The sequence below is a fragment of the Schistocerca piceifrons genome, chromosome 2 (assembly GCF_021461385.2).
Source record: "Schistocerca piceifrons isolate TAMUIC-IGC-003096 chromosome 2, iqSchPice1.1, whole genome shotgun sequence".
Classification (NCBI taxonomy): Eukaryota; Metazoa; Arthropoda; class Insecta; order Orthoptera; family Acrididae; genus Schistocerca; species Schistocerca piceifrons.
In genome coordinates this window covers 538725215-538750564 of record NC_060139.1, presented here as the reverse complement: position 1 = coordinate 538750564, position 25350 = coordinate 538725215, and the positions used below count along the sequence as shown (strand labels likewise).

The 25350-nt window shown below is 39.3% G+C and overlaps 1 protein-coding gene across 1 annotated transcript; it reads left to right on the top strand.

Annotated features, from left to right (window-relative positions):
- Positions 1-1699: 1699 nt before the first annotated feature.
- Positions 1700-24916, top strand: LOC124775559. The gene is made up of 2 exons (XM_047250389.1): positions 1700-1918; positions 23323-24916. The coding sequence occupies exons 1-2, from the start codon at positions 1700-1702 to the stop codon at positions 23830-23832; spliced, it is 729 nt and encodes a 242-aa protein (XP_047106345.1). The 3' UTR covers positions 23833-24916.
- Positions 24917-25350: the final 434 nt, after the last annotated feature.

Genomic DNA, 25350 nt, shown 5'->3' with positions numbered 1-25350 from the left:
ATGATTCCATAGTGGCGTCTCTGGCTTGCTAAATGGGTACGGTACACAGCATGCATGCGCCGCTGCAGAGGCGGAATTTCAAAACGGTACTTACGTTAAACCACGCCTCGTACTTGAGAGGGTGGTTTCGTAAGTCTGGTAAATTTCCATGTAGCCTCATGTTGGTGTGCTTGATTCTTCCAAAGCTCGCACAAAGAATTTCGCCAGTGTGCAGCATACAGTTCATTGTTGACAGCTATCTGAATTGGTCAGTGTGTCGACTGCAATTTAAAATGAAAAAAAAAAAAAACGAGTTTCGTGCTGTTATTAAACATTCTCATTTGTAGAGTTGAACTGACGCACAAATCAGAACAAAATTAGATGAAGTTCGCGGAGACTCTGCACCATGGTTGAATACAATTTACTTTTGGATTAATTAATTTAAAAGTGGTCGGACTAGCACCAAACATGAGGTAAGGTGATGTCCACTGGTTTTTGGGTTTCCCAAGGAATAATCCCCATAGATTACTTGCGTTGGCTGAAGAAGGACCAAGGTTTACACGCACAGAAGTGCTCTTTCAAAAAATGGTTCAAATGGCTCTGAGCACTATGGGACTCAACTGCTGAGGTCATTAGTCCCCTAGAATTTAGAACTAGTTAAACCTAACTAAGCTAAGGACATCACAAACATCCATGCCCGAGGCAGGATTCGAACCTGCGACCGTAGCGGGCTTGCGGTTACAGACTGCAGCGCCTTTAACCGCACGGCCACTTCGGCCGGCTGTGCTCTTCCACCAAGATAGTGAACCATCCCACACATTAGCGATAACAATGGCGAAAGTGCTTGAACTGGGCTTTGAATAGGTTCCTCATCAACCCTATTCACTAGACGTAGTCCCAAGTGACTTCTTCTTGATCAAAATGGTTCAAATGGCTCTGAGCACTACGGGACTTAACATCTGAGGTCATCAGTCCCCTAGAACTTACAACTACTTAAACCTAACTAACCTAACGACGCAACACACATCCATGCCCGAGGCAGGATTCGAACCTGCGACCGTAGCGGTCGCGCGGTTCCAGACTGAAGCGCCTAGAACCGCTCGACCACCCCAGCCGACACTTATTGCTTATGGACCGTCTGACAGCAACTGAATAAAACACAACTTTAGTGCCATACGCGTTTCGCCTTTATTTTCTGCAAGGCATCATCAGTGGCCTGAAATATGTACATATGTTAGCTATTTAATTTACATTTTTGTCACTGTTCCTGTAAGTTATAAACAGTTCTGGTGGTTGGTATTTCCTATTAAGTAGTAATGTTTTGAACTGTACTTACAGGTTGCGTGGACAATTTCTTACATATTACGCTCCTGTTGCATTTTTGGTGGTGTTCTTATGAATGCAAATTTGCGGGTTTTCCCACATTCCACAGCACTATGAACTGAACGCTTGTTTCAATGCAATGTTTTGGTTTCTGTTGCCGACTGTCATATGCATTGCATTGAAACAAGCGTTCAGTTCATAGTGCTGTGGAATGGGGGAAAATCCAGGGACATTCAGCTGAGTTGTAGATTCCAGGACTTCATTCGTGGTTGCTGAGGCCTTCAAACTGTTGTAGTTTTCGCAAATCGTGGACCAGCCGTAAGGGAAAGCCGGGCGGCAGCCGCTGAGTGACCTGTGGCACGGTGTGTGTGTTGCAGGAGTGACGATGATCGGCGCGATGCCCGCGGTGGCGGTGCGCCACGAACGGCGCAAGCAGGAGAAGCGCGCCGGCGGGGGCGGGCGCCGGCCCAGCCAGCTGCAGCTGCAGCTGGCCGCCCTGAAGGGCCGCGGCTCGCCGCCGTCGCGCGCCACCTCGCCCTCGCCCTCGCCGCAGAGTCCGCCCAGCGTGCGGCAGCTCGACGACCCCTTCTCCAGGGAGATCTACGTCTGCGGCAAGGTCTCCTCACATCCACTTTCCTAACAACATTTTATTTGCACCCTAAGACCAAAAACAAAAAACACGACGCATTACGAAGGAATTATTTGAATGGGACCAAAATCGGTAGATGTGATGTACACGTACAAACTAAAAAATGATTACAAAATGTTCAAATGTGTGTGAAATCTTATGGGACTTAACTGCTAAGGTCATCAGTCCCTAAGCGTACACACTACTTAACCTAAATTATCCTAAGGACAAACACACACACCCATGCCCGAGGGAGGACTCGAACCTCCGCCGGGACCAGCTGCACAGTTCATGACTGCAGCGCCTGAGACCGCTCGGCTAATCCCGTGCGGCAAATGGTTACAATTTCAGAAAAATTGGATGATTTATTGAAGAGAAAGGGCTTTACAAATTGAGCATGTCAGTAACACATTGTTTCACCTGTTGTCCTTGTGTAAGCATTTATTTGGCTTCGCATTGATGAGTAGAGTTGTTGGAAATCCTCCTGAGGAATTTCGTACTAAATTCTGTTCAAATGGAGCGTAAGATCGTCAAAATGCCGTCTTCGGCCTGGAATATCATTGACTAGAGTAGAATTATCTTCAGTGGTGAGTCCCCCTTCGACATCAACCCCGATGACCAGCTAAGGCATACCTGGAGGTTCCCCAGACAGCGTGGGATACCAGCCCGACTGTCGCCTGGGATATGGCTCGACAACCAGGACTGATGATCGGGGGGTGCCATTCTTTTCATAGCAGGGCACATTTGGTTGTCATCTGCGGCACCCTTTTAGCATAGTGGTACGTCGACGTTATTCTACTCCTCATTTAGTTTTCCTTCGTGACAAGCCAGCCTGGGCTTTCATTTCAGCAAGACAATGCCCGCCTGCAAATGGCGAGTGCTTCTACAGCTGCTCTTCGTGCTTGCCAAACCCTACCTTACCCAACAAGGTCGCCAGATCTCTCCACAGTTGAGAACGTTTGGAGCATTATGGGCAGGGCCCTTCAACTGGCTCGGGGTTTTGACGATCTGACACGTCAGTTGGACAGAATTTGGTTGGATATCCCTCAGGAGGACACCCAACAACTTTATCAATCAATACCAAAACGAAAAACTGCCTACATAAGGGCCAGAGGTGTATGAACTCGTTACTGAACTGCTCAATTTGTGAAGCTCTCTCTCTTAAATAGTTCATCTAATTTTTTGTAATTGTAATCATTTTCTGTCTGTACACGCACATCATATCTACTAATTTCCGTCCAATTCGGTTATTTTTTTCTTAGAGTGTATTTATTTGTAGGGTTATATGAGCAGACTAAATTAGTGCATCAAGCCCTTAGTGTAAAAACTGTATATCCTATAGCGAGTGATTCACTTGGAGGGGCGACAAGTCCAAAATACAGTTTACAAATATTATTTCAAATATTACTACAATATACATGGAATATAAGAAATACAAAGTAAGTAAATGTTCAGTCAGCAAACTACAGTACAGAAGATAATGAACACAACACAATGACAACAAGGAGTACAACATGAACAAATAAGAAAGGTAAACAAATGTTTCAAAGAAATAGAGACTTCGTACAAATATAGAAACACGGGTAATACTAATAATAATAATAACAGTAACAGTAGCAACAATAGTAGCAGTAGTAGTAGTAATAATAATAATAATAATAATAATGACAATAAATAGATTCTACTGAAAAACGTTAGAGTATATTGCATTAAATAACTGTATGGGCTATAGTCAAATGTGAGCTGGCTTAGATTTTATCCCACTGAACCCTCTCAAATTTCAGCAACAATATATTACTGCGGATCGTCCAGAGCTGGTGATTTACGAACAATTGATGCAAATTATTCCTGTCGATTTACATATCCATTACATTACACTGTCTGATCAAAAATAACAGCAAACATGCATTGTCAGACATAAAGCTATAATGGTGACCTGTTATGGCCCTACTCCCAAAGCACTGTTGGAAACTAAAGCTAGCGGCTTTCACTCATCAAAGATGGAACTTTCCTGTAGAGCATATCTATGTCACAGCCCTTCACGGTGCTACTGTCTACCATAAAATCTATGAGCATCTTGTCAAGCCCCAGTAAATTCTAAAAACCTATACTAAACCCGTGTTGCATCGTGTGCATCCATATAGAACGGACAACAGGAAATGTAAAACGTAACGCCGCTAGTTCGAATATGTTGGTAGCTGCTTCCAAATGGTTGAAATGGTTCTGAGCACTATGGAACTTAACATCTGAGGTCATCAGTCCCCTAGAACTTAGAACTACTTAAACCTAACTAACCTAAGGACATCACACACATCCTTTCCCGCGGCAGGATCCGAACCTGCGACCGTAGCGGTTGCGAGGTTCCAGACTGAATTGTCTAGAACCTCTCGGCCACAATGGCCGGCCGCTGCTTCCACTCAAGAAACTTTAAAGTAATGCTAAAGAGCATATGAATAAAGAGAATGGCTCAGTGGCGTTGGCGAAGCACTTCAGGAGCGAGCAGCATTCGTAGTGTAACATCACAGACAGCATGTTGTTATTGCACTTTGTAGACAAAGGGTGGTTGTTGTCAAATTTAGAGAAAGTGGGGAGTTTTTGCTCTTTAAGAAAGGGCAGAAGTGTTCAGACGGTTTTTCTGGCCCCAATTTAGCGATGTCCTCCTTGCGAGGCTCCTGTGTCGCTTTGATAGATTCAAGATTCAAGATTCAAGATTCTTTATTAGCCATTGATCATGCAAGATGAAATAGGCTTCGTCAGTACATAAAATAATATTAATATTCCAGACACTATATATAAGGCATAGATATAATTAGCATATGAGTAACTTACAAATAACATAAACCTTAAGCAGGTGACTACAATGCTTAATACATATTCTTGTTTCAGATACATACAAAGGTACCAAAAATGAGTTACATTGTAGTAGCAAACACAGTAGTTACGTAACACATCATAACACTGGCAAATAAAGTAGTTACCTAACACAGTTGAAATACAAAGGTATTAGATATGAAATATTTTGTAACAGTATATATAGTAGTTAATTAAGTTAATTATGCAATTACAGGTTTGTCTCTGTGCTACTCAGATCATAATATTCTTGCATAGAATAAAATGGATTGTCAGATAACCAATTGCACAAATTTTGTTTAAGAATTTTTGTGGGCATGTCCCGAGCAGATTGCGGTAGTTTGTTGAATATTTTTAAGGTATTCACTTTGTGTGAGTTACTACTTTTTGTTAGTCTGTGTCTTGGTATATCATAATCTGCCTTCCTTCTAGTGTTGTAGTTATGAATTTCTTCCCTGACAACACCTTCCATACCATTGTTTTTAATGTGTAACACACAGATATAAATATACAAGTTTACAATGGTCAACAGTCTTAGCCTTATAAAGAGAGGACGACAGTGCTCCGTGGGACCGACTTTACACATTATGCGCAGCATTCTTTTCTGCATCAACAAAATTTTGTTACTGTGAGAGCTGTGCCCCCATATGAGAAGGCCATATGTAATATGTGACTGGAAGAGTCCACAGTACATTGTTCTCAGAAAGTTCATGCTAATCATGTCCCTAAGTTTCCAAAGGAGATAGGAGACTCTTGAAAGCTTTTTGCAAACCTGATTTACGTGTTCTTCCCAATTAAGTTTGGAATCAATATGCATTCCTAATAGTTTTACAGTTTTGTTTTCTATGGTTTTGGGTAACCCTAAGAGAAGCTGTTGTGTTTTCTCTGAGTTACACAGTAATTTATTGGATGTGAACCAGTGGATGGCTGATTTGAGTGATTCCTGTGTGTTATTGTCCAAAGCTGAGATGTTCTGATGTGAGGTGAGGAGGGTTGTGTCATCTGCATAGCATATGGTAGTACTATTTATGTGATGAGGTAGGTCATTGATGGCTATGATGAAGAAGAAGGGTCCCAGAACCGAGCCCTGTGGTACACCAGTACTAACTGCTGCTACAGGGGAGTAATTATTTTTAACTGAGACAAACTGTCTTCTATTATGAAGATATGACTCTATTACTGCTAATGCTGGGTTACATACACCATAAAATTCTAGTTTTGCAACCAGGGTGCCAAAGGGAATGCAGTCAAAAGCTTTGCTCAGATCACACAAGACAAGTGACACCATATTCCGGTCTTCAAAGGCTGTTAATGTCTGGTCAACAATTTCCAGGATGGCCGCAGTGGTATTTCTGCCCTGTTGGAATCCGAACTGACTATTGCTCAAAAGGTTGTGTGTCTCAAAATAGCTACTTAATTGAGTGTACATAAGTGACTCAAATACTTTAGAAAATATTGGCACAATTGAGATTGGGCGATAACTTTTAGGAAGATGTTTGTCACCCTTTTTAAACACTGGAATAACTTTGGAAATTTTGAGGGAGTCGGGAAACACTCCTGACTGTAAACATTTATTAAATATGAATGCCAATGGTTTAGCGATCGAGTCTACAGTTTTTTTTACTATGTAATTGGAGAGCCAGTAGCAGTCCATACTTTTAGAATTTGAAAATTTTGTGACTGTTCTTTTAATCTGAGCAGGTGTGATACTATACCAGTTAAAGACATGATCTACTGGTGGAAGGGCATTAAGTAAATCGCTTGCAGATGTATCTGTTTTTTCTATCTTACTTTCAATTTCTTTAATTGAGCTAATGAAGTAGTCATTTAGTTCCCTTGGAGTGAGCTGAGTTTCATGTGTGTGACGTGTGGGATTTTCTTGTGCTACAATCTGCCATGCTGCCTTGCACTTGTTTGTTGCACCTTCTATGTACCCTTCATAAGCAGCCTTTTTTGTCTGTATCAGCTTAAGTTTGTAGAATTTTTTACATTTTTGGTATGCTGCATAAAAGGTGCCCTCCTGCTCTGATCTTTGTTTACATGCATTTTTATATGCTGTGTATAGTACGAGCATGTTTTTTCTTATCTGGACCAGTTCGTCTGTGTACCATTCCAGCTTTTTATTTTTATATGTTCCAGAAGAGTTGGTTTTAATTAGTGGTGAGCATGAATACCATAATTCTGTATAATTTTTAAGGAAGTTTTCAAAGGTAGTTTCAACATCAGACTTCTCAGATGAACACTTATAGACAAAGTCCCAACTTGCATCCTCTAGTATACGAATAAATGACATAATGTATTCTTCTTTTTGTCTTCTTACCCATATTGTGCACACTAGTGGAATTTGGTTGCTTACTAAAGAGATTGAGAAGCAATGGGTCGTGGTCTGCAAAGCACCTATTTGCAAGGCTAACAGTGTAGCTGCCACGGGGAAAATTCACAATAATATTGTCTATGCATGAATTTTTACGTGTTGGACACTGGATGGTACAGTACAGATTAAGGGACCTTAATAAATTAAGAAAAGTTCTTGAGGGCTCATTACTTGTGTTTACCATTTCTATATTAAGATCACCACATATGGCAATCTTTGTTTTATGCATTAGTATTTTTCTAACCAGTAGTTCAAATCTTTCAAAAAATGTATCAATGTTGCCATTGGGAGATCTGTATAGGCTTACAATTATTAGATTTTCATCAGTCATTTTTATACAACTAAATTCTGCATCTAACTCTGTACAGTAAGATGATACATCTATTTTTGTAAAGTTGAAATTATCTCTGATAAAGATCCCAGCCCCACCATTTCGCCTCTGCTTTCTGCACATTATGTCTGCAGTGACGTATCCTTGAGGTACAAACATATCTACCTCATTTGCAACTAACCAATGCTCACATACACATATTACATCAACATTCTTAATCTTACAGAAATGTTCCAATTCTAACATCTTATTTCTAATACAACAAATATTAACTTGAAGTAATGTCAGCATATTATCTCCTAGAGTGAAACTACAGCGCAAAGCTAGATAATGCTACTCTAACACTCACAAGATACGCAAACAGATTAGAAAACTTGAAATTTATGCCCTGATATTCAACACAGACAATAATTAAACTGCTGCCGCTAGCTTCAAATTAGTAGCAAGAAATAAAACGATTAAACAACATGATCTAAACAAAATTGTTAAGGCTTTCGTGGCGGCCACTTGTTGACAAACTGCCTATTGGCTTCTGTCTCGGGTTCTTCGGCCGACGTTCAACACCTGGAAAGTGTTCTGAGGAGCAATGGGTACTCCACAAGCTATATTAGAAGTGTAACAGAGCCAAACACTCGGCGAAGTAAAGAATCAGAAAAAGAAATGTCGGGTACGGCCTTTCTGCCATACATTCCCAGAGTGACGGACAGAATCGGCCGAATATTTCGCAAACACGGTGTAAAGACGATTTTCAAACCGACAAGGAAGATCAAAGAGTGTCTTAAATCGGCAAAGGAGAAAAGGGACCCACTTGCAATGTCGGGAATATACCGTATACCATGCACATGCGGAAAAGTTTATTTCGGAATGACTGGACTATCAATCAATACCAGGATCAAAGAACATAAGCAACATTGCAGGTTGGGGCAGGTGGAGAAATCGGCCGTGGCAGAGCACGCACTGAGTGATACCGACCACGTAATAAAATTCGCCGACACGGAAGTTCTGTCTATACAGAAGCACTGTCACACGCACTTGTTCAGAGAAGCTGTAGAAATACAAAAACACGCGAAGAGTTTCAACGAGAAAGAGGAAAGTCTCAAGGTAAACGGATCCTGGCTTCCCGTACTGCAGCGAACGACCGTCGCAGGCAGCAAGAGGAGAACCGCACCGGAAATGACCGAGGCGAAGCCCTCGGACGTTGGCGCGCCAGGTACATATAGTCTGCGGCCGCGAGCTCGGCTCCAGTTCACCACCGGCAATGGAGGGTGAAGCTTTGACAATGCCAGCCACTCGTGCTGGCGAAACGTCAGTAAAATCATTAGATGAACGTCGGCCGAAGAACCCGAGACAGAAGCCAATAGGCAGTTTGTCATGATCTAAACAAACTATTTAGGCGACGTCTGCTGACTACTGCTTACGCCAAACACGAGCACTATATTACAAAGTCGGACTTCGTGACCCTAAAAATATTGCTAAACACTACGCAACAGATAATTGGTAAGAAAACACGTAAATTAAGTTCTGTGTACAAACAAGGTATAGCTGCTACTGACAGTGTTCGCTGTCTTGTACAGGATTGCTAACAACTCCAAACAGCATACAACAAGCTCCATTCTTCATAAATATTGTGAAAATATTGTCTTTATAAAGTATTTTTTTTTAAATCGTTTAGCTGCAGTAATAAGAGCTTGGAGATGCTGAATTTTAGAAACAATAGTATTAGGTGGATTTTGGAAACTTCACCTGACCGTTTGGAGTTTTGTTACGATACATGCCTGTAAGTTAAGAACTCAAGTTTCATAAAAAGTTTGTATGAGAAATTTTTGAACTTTGTCCATTTATGTTATACTGCTACAAACTTTGGGGTTATTATCAGCCTATCATCCTATCATTAATTCTTCTTCTTCTTGTATAGGGTATCTCCTGACCACGCTATTTCAACAGCACAGTATTTTTCACTTTCGTTGCGCCTGGGCTTTAACTTAGCCCAGTATTCCCACATTCACTTCTTGTGCTGTTCCTTCCTCACTTCAGCCAAGCTTTTTGTTTTGCTGGGGATTTTGGGGGGGGGGGGGGGGGACAAGGTGCTGTTGAAATCTCCGTTTGAGCGGAATGTGTTTATGGCTGTCCTCCCATGTTATTACCACATCTTGCAGGTCTTTTTCTATCTCTGTGAATCACCTTTCTCTGGTGGTTTTCTTGTTGAGAAAGTAATGGAAGATCCGATTGCTAAACCTTGCAGGACTCATACAAGCAACTGGTCCATAGAAAATAATTCTCTTCCTGCAAATGGTGTCTGTGATCTTTCCTGCATGTATATAGAATTCATGATTGTCCCGTCACCTCAGTTCACCATTTTCTTTGATTGGACATAGGATTTTCCTCAAGATTTGTCATTCTCATAGTCACAATTTCTCAGTGAGAGCTTTTCTATCCATAACAAGGCATTCTGAATTGTTGAGGGTACAGTTTGAATTATTATATCTGTGATTTACGTAAAATAACTTCAAAGATAAAAAGCTTTTCTGCCTTCTGTGCTTAGTAGTCTTCAGCTATTTTTTCCAATTTAATAAAACCAACTAATAATAGTCTCTAACATTTTGTGAGTATTATTTAAGGGTGAGAGACTGAAAATTCATCATGAAGCATATAGGACCTCAGGTCGTATTACTGTGTAGTATCATTGTACCTTGGCGTTAACTGATATTGATTTGTTCTTGTAGACACTTTTGGTTATCAGCAGTTGATGTGCTGTTTCCATTTTCCTGATCCATCAAGCAAAGGTTTCTTTCTCAAACGTGTTTGACTCCGTTCTCCCTCCTTGATATTAAACTTCTCTGTCCATCTGATTTCCCCTTCTTGTAGTGCTGGTACTCTGTGAACTGACTTCAGTTTTTTCGAAAGGTATGTGGAGCTCCCCACCTTGGCTGCTTGTGTCTTCAGTTCATTGATTTGTTCTGCATCTGTGTCTAGCGACTCAGAAGACATTTTTAGGTCACCTTCAGAGGTCAGGCAGTCAACTGTTAAATTCATGTTTCTACAGCCAACTCCAAATCCATTTTCAACATCTTTGTCACTCATATCTTTACGCAGCTCTCGAATCACTTTCACGTGTACAAAGTTAAAAAGTAGAGGTGGGTAGAGTCCATATTCTTGGCTGACTACTGACTTGATTTCAAAAGCATCTAAAATCTCTCCTTGTAAACTTAACTTTGGTGGTAATGTCACTAAGATCCTTTCCTTTGGTCTGTTATCCAAGGCAGTTTCTTTCAGGATTTCGAGAAGAATCATAAGCCGTTTTTAAATTATTGTCACTATGAATTTCTTACTTCTACGTTTCATATAAGAGATAACACATTTCATGCATAAGATCCACGATCTGTTTGGCTCATGAACATCCTTTCCTGAATCCTCCTTGGTATTCTTCCAGCTGTAAGTCCAGCTGTTTTTTTGTATCTGAAGTTCATACATATATACCCAGCGGTCATAAGCCTTGCAGACCACGTGCTGCTTCAACAAACTGCCTCCATTCCTCTCTGTTTCATACTGGGTTCCTTCAGGGCTACCAGGTCCTTCACCAGATTGTCCATCCAATGCTGCCTCGGTAGTCCTATGGGGCACCTGGTGTTTGCCGCAAGTGCTTTCTTCACCCGTCTTTCTGCTAGCATATGGAACAAATGGTCTGCACACTGGACACTTTTGCTCTTCTGCTTCTGTAGTATTGTTGGCTGTTGCATCAATAGGTAGAGTTCCTCATTCTCCTCTTTCGCCATTCTTCCATATCTAAGATCAGTCCCCCATATCTTCCTAATTACTCTTCTTTCTAATATAAATAGTTCTTCCTTTTCTCGCTTAGTCTTGTTCCAGCTTTCTGAACTGTACATGACTGCTGGGCATGTCAGTGTGTTATATATCTTCATGTTAGTAGTCGCTGATATTGATTCTGAGCTGAGCATCTCCCTGAGAAAATACATGCATTTCATTCCCACAACTTTGCTTTCCTTGATGTCCATTTCTATATTGTTGCTGCTGGTAAACCAAGACCTCAAGTATTTAATGTGGTGAGCTATCTTGAACTTCACGCCATTTATCTCAAGAAATTCTTGCTACTCTGGTCTCCTTCCTAACTGCACGACCTCCATTTTGTCTTGTCTCACCTTTAGCCCAACCTTTTGCTCTAAAGGTCCCTTTTCTGGTACATTTCTTTCAATTCATGGTCATACTGGCTTAGCAGTACTATATCATCACCATATGCCAAACAATTGAAATTACCATCCATCTGTAAACCAGCCCATTCCTGTTGCCTACATTCTCATATTACTTTCTCTAAGGCGAATTGAACAGCATCCCTTTGTCTGATACCTGCCTCACTGACGTGACGCCGGCCGGTGTGGCTGTGCAGTTCTAGGCGCTTCAGTCTGGAACCGCGTGACCGCTACGGTCGCAGGTTCGAATCCTGCCTCGGGCATGGATGTGTGTGATGTCCTCAGGTTAGTTAGGTTTAACTAGTTCTAGGTTCTAGGGGACTGATGACCACAGATGTTAAGTCCCATAGTGCTCAGAGCCATTTGAACCATTTTTGAACTGACGTGACTCATCAGAAATGCGCTGGTGCCCTTAAGCCATCATTACGAGTTTTCACCATTCTCACTCTCTTCTCAAGGATTCTGAAGTCAAGAAGTGCATTGTATAGGATATTCCTGTGGATGCTGTCACATGCCATGTGCACGTTGAAAATCGACGAAGAGACTGAAGTTCTTTCAAAAGAAGTCAGTAGGTTATTAACAGATGAGAACAGACACGATGATTGTTTATATCCACTCTGTGACCTTTCTTATGAAGTGGATGAATCAATGCGGAAGGCTGTCCACATGATCAGGGAAGTTTCTGTGTCGCAGATGTTGCAGATTATCGCAGTTAATCATTAACCTTGGTTCCTGCATCCTTACACATTCTGGCAATTATTGAATGTTCCTTTTGTATCTCGTTATTGTCTAGTGAATGTTTAATTTGTTCTCTTGTTAGAGATGATGAATCATGCTGGGCAAGTGTGCTGTTTTCGAACGTGAAAACTGATTTTGAAGCCCCACAACTGAGGAGGAAGTCGAAAAAAATTGCCTTTATACGAAAGCTATAAAATGATATTATAGACTCGTCTTCAGAAACTAGCACATGTACATGAGTATGTTCTGCATGATTAGCATATGAACCATGTCAGCCAGCAGCTTCAAGGTCAACATCGATAGCACAGCGCAGCACCACCTACTGGTAAAATGTGCCTGTGGCTCTCATTATCACTATAAACCAAAGGTAATGGAACAGTGTGACTTGAGCACTCATTCTGCATGCCTTGCACATATATGTGTAACTGTACTGTCAAGTCAGTGATTTTGAAAGATGGCGCATGATTGGTATGAGTGAATGTGAGGCATCCATCCAGGAAACTGCTGCTTATGTGGGATGAAGTGTTTTGGTAGTGCAATGGATGTGTGCATAATGGTTCAAGGAAGGTCACTGAACATGATGAGATGGACCAAGTTGTACCACCCAGGCCACCCCACAAGGAGATTGATACCTCATCCAAATGGCATTGCAGAACGCATCTGCGTCCTTCTTAGCTCTGGTGCAATGATGGAACAGTGTAATACATCGTAGATGCCTTTTGCCCTGGCCTGCCAGATCACAAGCCTTGTCGCCAATTGAAAATGTCTGGGATATGGGGACATAATGGGTGCAGTGCTGTGACCCTGTGCCTACTAGGCAACAGGAGACAAGCTGGGCAGAGGGGACTGAAATGCTAATCATTTCCACAGAACATAGTAATTTACATGTCCTGTGAATATGAATGTCCTAACACTAGTCATTCAAGGTGTTCTGTTTTTTCTGAACATGAATGTATTAAGAAGTACTAACTTGAAACCCTAGGGAATGACATGTCCACAGTTAGAGTTACCACTTAAGACATCATGGGTCATGCAAGATGTAAGCTAATTTACAACTTACTCTGAAGTGGTATAGTTGCCAAGAGAAAATGGTTATTATACACGAATCATATTCAATTTTATTGGAAATAAAACATTAATCCCATATCAAATCTTTTATTCATTAAAGATGTGGTTTACGGGATGGCTTGCATTCTTGTTCTTTGTGGGGGGAGGGAGGTGCAGATGGGTGAGGAGACCCATCATTTTTGGGCAGCAGGTGCCCCAACTGATCTAAATGCACCACTGAGTTTGAAAGTTATTGTACAAATCCTTTGCATGGTATGTCTTAAGATGTGAAATGAGTCACTTAATGAGCTATTAAGTGTCCATTGCATTTGATTGTAAACCCATTGTCACATATCATGTTTGTCTGTATATGATGTTTGAGTGGAAAACCACAGTCAAAACTTAACATATGTGGAACGGCCTCAGTCATTGTGCTTGACATGTAAGCTGCTGACTATTCACCTTTCAACGGCTGTAGGAAGCATTGCAGACAGGCGGCTTTCAGACAGCACTGGCGAGCATTAGCACCAGACTCATTTCCACCTCATATAGCTATTGTCTACAATTCAAGTGGCTACTACTCTGAATTTTGTCAGGAGAACACAGTAATGTGTGTAACAAAAGATGGAATTAACAAAATGCATATTTCTGCATCCCGAGTGGCCTTGAGGTTCTAGGCGCTTCAGTTTGGAACCGCGTGACCGCTACGGTCGCAGGTTCAAATTCTGCATGGATGTGTGTGATGTCCTTAGGTTAGTTAGGTTAAAGTAGTTCTAAGTTCTAGGGAACTGATGACCTCAGATGTTAAGTCCCATAGTGCTCAGAGCCATTTGAACCATATTTTTTTGTTAGCAGTATCTACAATGCCATAGTTTCCCTGGGAAGGATGCAGTGGATCTTGAACAAACTGTAGCTGCTATTTAAGTACTGCAGTCTCAAGATATTATAAACAGGGAGGTATTTTAGGGGAGTTTAATGGCGTTTAGTGAGCAAATGAATCATTGTGATTGATGAACTGACATTTGATTTATCTGAAAAGTCTATAAGCACATCTTAATGCATATATGGTTGAGCTGACCAATATTTATCTTCAGACCAGTTCTTACCCTTTTCAGGCACGTAGAATACACCAAAAGAAATGCATTGCAAAAATTTCAGCTTCTAAGGCACACAGAAAATATTTTTTAAAAAATGATAATGTTACTCATGTTTGCCCTATGAAGATCTGATTATAACAGTAGTTTGTACAGCTCTTGTTTGTCTACAATTTCCTTTCTATCTCAGAATATTTTGTTTTAAGTTGCTCCCATTTGTCACACAGCCATCGGTTGCCATCCTTTACTTTTCATATTTCTTCATCATATTTAAGTTGATTTTCAAATTATCTTGTTCGCCTTGGAGTTATGATACTTCTTCTGAATTACTGTAGACACAAGGCTCTGTTTCTTCTTTTGGCACTTTTTCTGCTTCACTATCATCCCAAATAGTTTCCTTATCTTCCACTTATTAACCCTCAACTTTGTTCAAGCTTCTTCATGTTTTTAGCTCTGTCTGCTTCCAAATCCTCCCAGTTACTTCCCAGATCTTCCCAATCACTTTCCATATATGCCAAACTTTCTTCGATCTTCTCCATGGTTTCCAAGCTGACTTATTGTCGTCACAAAGCTACTTCATCATTAAGTGATGCATTGCCCATATCTTCCTGTGAATCTTCCAGACCTGTTTCAATTATTCTTGGACATGCCAATTCCGTACTCTTCTTCTGCTTTTTTTCCCAAATCTTAACACTTTCTTTAGATCTCCAGTCTCTAACTCAACATTTTCATTACATAGCTCCAGTCTTCCTTTATTTCTCTTCAAAAAATCGATTCCCACTATGACATCTGCATTCAAACCTTCTACTACCAATAAACATAATTCCATTTCTCTCACTTGACATTCCCCTACCTCAGCTCCCTCACTTACCAATATTTCAACACATGTTGCCAGAAATGCAAAAAATTGATAACTACTATGACATCTGCATTCAAATCTTCTACTGCCAATAAACATAATTTCAATACTCTCCCTTGATATTCCACTACAATGGCCTCACTTATCAGTGCTTGAACACTTGTTTCCAAAAATGCAACTTTCCAATTCAGTTTTGTTATGACTAGTATCTTACATGAATTAACAACTTCACAGTTCTTAAAAGTTTCCCTTGACATCACTGTAGCCTCAATTTCTAATGCCATCCTGTCCTGCACATAATTGAAATATTGTTAAATAATTTATGTAATAAAAGCGCAGTTACAATTCTGTTGGTGGACACCTACATAAAATTGATAAAAATAAATTGCAGAGTATGGGTACAAGAACTATTTTGTTAACACCATTCATTATGAAAGTTGGTACTTGTAAATAATTCTCATCTTTCTGTTCTTTGTAGTAGTAGTAGTTGTCGTTGTTGTCATTATTGCTTGTTGTCTTGAAAATAAATGGTCCTGAAACTAAATGTTAATAATGCAAATCAGTTGTGTTCTCAGAATAATGTATTCAAGTATAAATACAATTTCTTTAAATGGAACACAGTTCAAGTCATTTTACTAGAGAGTCTTCACTTTTAAATATCCAGAAAACAATTTTTCTTTATACTGTAAGAATGTAACCCAAAAAGGTACAGTACATCAGAGAAGAGTTACTTGTACATTTTGACATCTCTCCAACATAGCTCACAATCAACTCTTTTCTAATACTATCAGCCAGAGAAAATGTAAACTGAAGATTCAAAAGCTTTACATCAATAACTCATAGAGTGCAATACATATCAATATTTGTTCACAAATGATATTTAACTAGAATATTTTGCATCATATATCGATTGCATTTTCTTACATTTTGAATAATCGATTAGTTTTGGATAGTCTTTCATAATAAAAGAAGATAAATAAACATGACATAAAAATATTCATCCCCAAACATCACAATAAAAAAATAAATTCACATTGAGGAAATATGGATAACCAATGTTACAAAATATTATAAGAATAAAAGATGTGTTGTTTTGAACAATTGGTTAGACATATCACCATCTACTATACTTCAGAACCGCACAGGTGTAGTCTTGTTATAACTTGCAGTGTCTACTGTCATTACCATTTTGACTTTGCAAAATTTTACTCAAATCTGAACCATTTGATTCTCCTCCAACAATTTTTACTGAATATCTTCTCGATCTATGATATTTATGACAAAATTGTTCTTTCTTTTCTTTTCCATTATTTGAATCTCTGTGAATACAACATAAACTCTTCTCCTTGAATGTATCTCTTGCCTTCTTTCATCTCTATAATTTCCTTTCCCAGTACATAATCTCTCATGTTTCACATCTCTAAGTCTACTGGAACACATTTCTGCCCTCTCTTATAACTGACATTCTATTCTCATCTTTCCCTGTCTCAGTGCACCTTAAGCATTTCCATATTTCCATTACCATTACACTGTAAATGAATTTTATTAATCCATTTCCTATTCATATTCCTGGACTGCTTTCCTAAACTGCTACTTTTCTGAATGTGGAATCTTTTCTGGCCCATTGTTGAGGTTGATTTTTAGGATATCTATTGCCTCCTTGAAATTGACGTTCATTTCTATTCCAGTCATTCCCAAACGTATTCCACAGACTTCTTGATCCCATATTTTCTTCATTCAGTGGTTGAAAATTCCTTTGCTGTTGTTAAAACCATTGTTCTGGTGGAAAGTGGTCCCTATTATGGTTTTGATTCATTCCACTTTGACAAAGATTATCCAAATCTTTGAGGGTCAGTACGAATTGTTACGTGGTTTGTCTCCTGCTCATAATAGCAATCAGCTGCACATATTGCGCTAACTTTGGATCCATATGCAAACTAAGCCTGCTATTTGTTGGGGCTGTGACAAAAGTAAGTTCTTCTGGCAGTATTATTTGCACCTGCAACGTGTTCTGTATCTATAAATGACAACTGAAATTATCACTATTTCTCCATTATTATTTTGTTGTGTGTCCCAATTAATTTCTACAAGTTTTCCTTCACATCCATAAACTTCTTCTGCGCAATGCTTTCCTGTTTAATGTTACTTATTTCTATGCACTTAACTTTTTTTGTCGATTCACATGAAATCCTTACTCTGATGAAACAACTTAATAATGTAGTTTTCCACTGTGCCTTGTAACTCAGTAATCTGTTCATCACACATTTCAAGTATCTTATCTTGATTCTGCAGAATGCCTGTTATGTCCTCAATTGATGTTTCAGTATCATTCGTCAATTTATTTTTCTCTTGAGCAACCTTGGTGTGCTTGTTACCCTGTTTTTGAGTTCTTCTTATTGCTTTGCCCTGTTTTGTGCAAATTCTTCCTGTTTTCACATATATTCCTTTAGTTTTCGTACAGTTTCTACCTATTCCTCTCCCAGTTTCATAACTAATTGGAATAGTAAGTGGAATTGGTCATTACCAATCATGTCCATTCTGAAACTCTGATATCTGTCTGGCCAGCGGCTGGCATTACTTTCTGTGTCACTGCATCATTGTCATCACCCATTTCTTGTGGAAGCATAGGCTACTCTCCTGCTGTATCAAGTCATAAATTTACACTCTGGGATGTTTCTTGTGCAGTTGATAGGATGAGGACCTGCAGCTTTCAGCTGCCTCCACCCAGTCACTTGCTGTGTGCCCCAGTCTTAACTTCTTGTCCTGGAGTTGCCTCCAAGGTCACTAGATTTCATTGTAGTCTGCCTTTCTACCCATACTGCTCCCAAGTTCACATTCTCGCTTTCTGGTGTTGTAGCTATGAAGAAAGGAACAGGTGACTGCCTGCCTGCTGGCTGCCATTGCGCTTGCATCATGCTTGGCATTAATTTTGCACCATCAGGCTCCTCCATCATCCTGTCCAATTCTTGTGGAATCATTCACAAATATGATCATACCATGTAATGTTTCACTCTCAATACACATTTCATCATTTGCATTCACTTTTCTGTTGCATGATCTTCTGTGTCTGGTTTCTGTAACTTTTAATTTGAATGTCATGATAATGAACCAAAAGTTTTCCTTTTTCATATTGCCTATTCTCCTCCAATAAACGTTTCAAATACAGTTCTTTTATAGATGATATAATATGTTTTCACTACTTCAGTTGCCATTTACCTATTCAATGCTGTTCAAATACAACACTCTGTACATGACCAGAACAAGTATCTCGCTTATGAATTCATCACACTTCACAAATGCTAAGTTTGTTAGTGATTACCACTGTGTTACTATTCTAAATGTTTGCACGTGCAATTTTCTCAGAATATTCCACTGTTCTGAATCATGGCATGGGGAGCCAAGTATAACATGACTGTAATTAGATAATTGTTTGTTCTTGCAAGGGTACGCTAGTATAATGTACTTGCTGTTGCTTAATCTGTCTTCTGTGACAAGCAAAACAAGTATATGAATATGACATATCTGTTATTTTAGACATCTCCAAAAGGACAGACACCACAAATTCACATAATTCATTCACCTCGATGGGCTGTGAATCCACCTTCTTCATTGTAGATGCAAAATTATGTCTGACCTGCTGCAGGAACCTCCAAATACGAGAATGAAGCACATGGACAGGGACTGTGGTGCTAGGGGGGAGTGCAGGTTGGCCAAGAAGCAAGCTGAGACAGTCTGCACAGTTTTGGTACACAATGTGTCCAGGTGGCACAGTGGTTAATGCAACTGCCTAGTAAGCAGGAGATCCTGGGTTTGAATTCCAGCCCTGCACACATTTTGACTAGTCACCACTCGTTCAGTGAAAAGTCCCAATGCAGCTGACATCAATAGTCCCTTTTGTTTCCTTTCTCTTCCCGCCACCTTCAGTTTACATATAAAGTAAAACAAACACTGTCATTATCTCACTGAATAATGGAAAACATAGCACTAATCATTTATACAGTGGACCATAATAATGTTGGCACTTTAAACCTAGTTTAATCTGCTTACAGTCTCATCTGAAAATTGTCAATATCTGTACACAATGCTAATTTTATACCTGTTTATATTATTTAATCTGGCTGCTTGTTATATTAAATCTGACCACATATCAGAACTGAGTTGAACTCCAAATGAAAATTATTTATTGTACCTACACCATAAAAACAAATGGATTTAATCAAATTAACATGAAGAGCTGTCTGACAGAAGTCTGTGGTAACTCCAGTGGAGGAATTAGTCTGTTCTTCTGTTACCTTGTGATTTCTTGGCATTGTGGTGGGTTATATCATTCTATATGTACTGAAATTAGTTGTCCAAGACTCTGTTTGAAAATATATGAAATACCTACAACAATTTCCTTTTATTATTCTCATTCAGATTTCACAGTAGTTGTGACACCAACTATAACCTGACGCCTTTTACCTGATTGTGCCATGTTTGTTCACTCAGTCAAAACAAACTGGTTCACATAATCACACGTTGGTTCTTTCTTGTAATTTCTGCATACATGGTCTGGCAATTGTCTCTTGCCACTCTCTGCAGCTCTCTGCCATCTTCTGCGCATATTTGCCACCTTCAGGGTGCATATTGTACATCTTCAAAGTGACACTCCTTATATCATCCTGACTTTATCCATAGTGCTTGCCACATCTTGCTCAGTATGTGTCTTTCTGATCCAGTACTTACACTGTCTTTTTGGGTTCATTTTAGATCAATTAATACTTTATGTGGGACTTGAGTTCAGGTTTGTTTTGTATCATTCTTTACATTTCCAAATTTCTATTGTTTTTCAATAAATGAAGCATAATGTAATGAGACATTAGAGTTTGTCATAAATATCAGCTCATTACTGTTGTAAAGAGGAAAAATTGAATTCAAAGCATTGTAAGAATGGTTTTTGGAAACAATTATCTCTACTGTGTGTACTTGGTAAACTTTTTCTCATTTTTCATCCAGTTATTATCTCTGAATAGTTAACTGGGTCAAGATTTATGGCTTTGTATAAGAGTACTTCTACCTTGCAACTTAGACCAGATGATGGATATGCTTTATTGCTGCCATTTGATCATTATGACCAAAGAAACAATTTATTAAGTTCTGACGTGTATTTTATGAAAGACAGTTACCATATTGGGACCTTCATATATGAGGGGTATTCAATAGTTAATGCAACACATTTTTTCTCAGTGTATCTTGGTTGAAAAAATGTAGAATCTGTTATGTAACATTGTAGAGTGTTCCTGCTTCAACCCCTACAGTTTCACGAAGTTCCAATAGGTGATAGCACTATACATAGCTTTCAAAATGGCATCTGTAACGGAGGGGGATTCCAAGCAGAGATCAATCATTAAGTTTCTTTTAGCAGAAAACCAGGGCATCACAGATACTCATAGGAGCTTGCAGAATGTCTACAGAGACCTGGAAGTGAACAAATGTATGATGAGTCATTGGACAAGGCATCTGTCATCACCACAACAAGGCTGCACAAACCTGTTGAATCTTCCATGTACCAGCCAGCCACCACGACTGTGGCTCCTGCAATGCTGGAACATGCAGACACTCTCATTCAAGGTGACTGATGGATCACAAACACCTTGCTGCCCAAGTGGACATTTCTGTTTTTAATGCTGATACACTTTTCCACCAGTTAGGGTTCTCCAGGATGTTTGCCCACTAGGTTCCTCACCACATAATAGAAAACCATGGAGAGCAACAAAGGACCATCTGTGCAAAATTGCTTGCACATTACAGGACTGATCATGACAAATTTTTGTTGAACATTATCATAGGCAATGAAACATGGATTCATCACTTCTAACTGGAAACAAAACAGTAATCCATGGTATGGTAGCACACCACCTCTCCTCCAAAGAAAATGTTCAAAGCCACACCCTCAGCCAGTAAAGTCATGATGACATTCTCCTTGGACTCTGAAAGCATTATTCTGTTCGATGTCCTCCCTCATACACAACAATCAACTCTGAAGTGTATTGTGCTACCCTCATGAAATTGAAGAAGTGACATCACTGTGTTCATTGCCACCTAAAATCAGATGAATTACTCCTTATGCATGACAACACATGGCCTCACATGAGTCTGTGCACCCAAGAGGAGCTCACAAAACTTCACTGGACTGTTCTTCATCATACACTCCACAGCCCACATCTCACACCTTCCGACTTCCATCTTTTCAGCTCAAGGAATGATGCATTCCACGGGAAGCAGAACATGGATGATTGGGAGGTTACTGATGCAGCAAGATGGCTCCAGTCTCAACAAGTGCATAAGGCAGTTACACTGAACAGAGATTATGTTGAACAATAGGGTTTTGTAGGCAAGAGAATGGGGAATAAGATTGTATATTGGAATCCCGAATAAAACCAACCTGCTTTCACAAAATGTGTTGCATTACTAATAGAATTCCCCTCATACAATAACTTCACAATTATTTCTACTAAGTTTTATTTTTACTCTCTATAATGACCTGATGAAATTTGAAACATCATCTCCTATTGGGGGCCTGTACAATGTCACAACAACTTATTTGTGCACTTCCAAACACACTAAGGAAGCACAGCACTTGTTCACTTCTATGAAAAAAGGAGGTAAATTAAAGTTTTTCATGTAAGTGACAAGGTCATGAAGTATTGAGCATGAACTCTGGTTAGAGGAGAAAACTGACAGTGTCCTTTTCACATGAACAAAGGAACTCCATCACAGTATTTGTCTTAAGCAACTTAGGGAAAGTGGAAAACTTTTATCTGATGGCTAGATGGAAATTGAAATATTGTCTCTCCAAACATGAGTCTAATGTCTCACCAATGCACCAGCTTGAAAATAGTCATTCAGTGCAGTACTCTGTTAGGCCTAAGGCCTACAGCTTTATTCCATGTTTCATAAATATAGCAATTTCTCCTTTCTTTTCATTTCTGCAATGATGTAGTACTGCAGTTCAGTGTCCACATTAAACTTCTGGTTCCCTCTACATCTAGCTGGGTAAGTCAATTCAGAGATCAGAGGAAGACAAGCAAATATCACTTACAATTGGAGCATGCCAAATAAAGATTTTCCATGTTCAAATCAAATTTCTTTCAGTGTGATTTTAGGCTTTCCCAGCATACAATTATCTTAAAATGTATGCAGGTTTTCAGTCAGGTGGTGTCACCCAAATCGCATGATATTTTGACAAACTTAGAAGTGCCTCCACTGCAGCAGTAACATGAGCTTGGTGGAAGCAATGCATAAACTGCAGACTGTGATTCAGAACATTCCATAACACTTCTTCCCCCAACACCTCAGCACTTGAGCCATGCCTGGGCAGCTTGGCTCAAGATCTTCAGCATGGGGAGGGGGCAAGGGAGTAAATAAGGAGTGGAAGAAAAGCAGACATCAGGATCACCTGAAGATGGCAACTGCCAGAATATCACACCACTTGGATGAGATCACTTTACTGAATACCTGTGATCATTTCAACAACTTTTATGTTGAAGGCAACTTTACTTTTAAACTGACCCTAGTATACATCAAGGCATTTTTTAAAATTAGCTTTCTGTTTATTAGGTCCCATTTAAAATATATGAAGTTTTCTAATTCAGTTCTAACATATAAAAAATAATATGCTATATAAAATATATGTTTCTTTTGCAGATCATTTGGTGTGTTTGATTTATAGTTGTTTCAGCTTTAGCAATCTCTTTAAGGAAGAGAATGCATATATTGATTATCTTAGACAATTTTTTTGTCATCAGATATGAAGCTTTGTCATAAATTAAAGCTGAAGCAAAGCATTTCATTTATAGATTATTAAAATACTTAGAGCAGTGCCTAAACCTATATTTATCATATGTGTTGACAGGTATCTATTCTCCACTTGTTGGTGGTGTCCCTGTTGCTGGGTACAGTTTTGCTGATAGTTGGACTAGTCCAGCTCAAACCAGGAGCAGATGCCTCCGACCATCGATATGCTCTGCTTGGTGCAGGAGGAGCTCTAGTGGTGATTGGGGCCATACTAACATCAGTGCGCTGTCGACTGTTACCGTGCTATGAAGCCACTTCTGCTTCACATGAGTGTATACAGAGACAACATTCACAGCTAGAGACACAGCAACAAGAACAAGAATCTCAGCTTCCAGAACAGAATGAAAATAATGAGACACCAGCTGTGGAAGACAATTCAGTTGTTGTGGAGCAACACCTCAGTATGAGTGGAGGTTCTCATGGCGCCTTCCTCTCATCTCCCTCTGAGCATGATGCACTGCTTATTCCCACTTCATCTTCTCAAAACACCGTTCATGCCGTATCTCACACTCCTTCTAACTGCAACTGTGATCCTGAAAAAGCTTGCACTACAGTTAGTAACTCTTAAGGGGTGTCATTGTTCCGTAATACTCAGAGCCTGGTCTCTACAGCTGGCATATGTGATTCTGAGATTTGGAAATGAAAGATACAGTATGGGAAGAAAATTAAATGCTTCTCTGTGTAGCATAACCTACAGTGTTCCACTGAATCCTGACCATCATTAAGCTAACTTCCACTTTTTCTGAGTAGAATTTAGCTCAGATACAGCAGCACTTTACAAACAAACTTTAAAAATATTTTTAGGGATTGAAATTGTAAAAGGCTGTCCACAATCATTGCAGATTGTCTCACTGTCCATACTTCATGTGAATACCAGTACTGATTATTTATCAGTATTAGCATTAGCAGTAACTTTCATTAATGGATAATTTCATATTATAATGCTACACCAGAGTTTGACAAGAAGTATCTAAATTACTTAACCAAACTGGGAGTTATGAATCCCATAACTCTGCAAAAGAACAATGGCATATCTTAGTTTTCATATATGCCAGTTGCAAAGAACCATCATGACAGTGCCTTCTAGCACATCTTCTTCACAGCAGGCACCATGACACATCCTTGAAAATGCATACAGAGAGATAAAAGTATGCTCTAAGAAGTATCCCACTGTATCAAAAATTGTGGTATGTACACTGCTATGCGTTTTCATTTCTTTTCATCTTTCTCTGTCTTTTACTGTCTCTCTGTATCTCTAACTCTCACATCATAAATTTATTTGACTCTCACCCATCTCCTTCCATTTTCACCCACTGACTCAGCATAAGAAATGCATTCTTCTATATGTCACTCATCATTTACAGATTTGTTATGCTATCATAGATTTCAATATATTTCATGTACTGTAACATCACACTGTAATGCTTCAAAAGCACTGTTACAGAAACATTCCCATCATACAAAAGATATACTTTTGGATGCCTTGAAGCTTGTAAACTCCATAAAAGGAGGTACTTAAATACTCTGTATAGTACATTTTATAATTATAAATTTTAAGATTAAGATTGATCGCAATTAAAACAACTTTATAAAATATTATTTACACAAAAATTGTTTACAAAGATCAGCAGTGGAATATATCTTTACATAAAAAAGTTGTATAAATTACTGAACTGCCTACTGCAGTCAAATATATTGTAAACCAGGTGTAAAAAGCAACACATTGCAAAAAAAACAATTGTGCTGTTTTCATGCTGATTTATTTAGTCTATAAAGTCAATTTCATTATATAAATAAATATGCAACAATGCTCAGTTGTGTTTTCCACTGACTAAAATCATGCGCAGTATATGGCAAACATACTAATAGGTTAAGGGTGTAGAAACAGGCACACACACAAATACAAGAAACAAGTTTACCACAAATTTGATATCACTTTATAAAGAAGTTCAAGGAACTTTGCCAATATGCTTGATCTGGATCTTTCCCATTTCATCAGTCTCTTTAAATACCATTAACTGTACCGCCATTTACCAATTTACAATTTAAAAAATGGTTTCTGTTGTATTGTGTGTCATTGTAAACT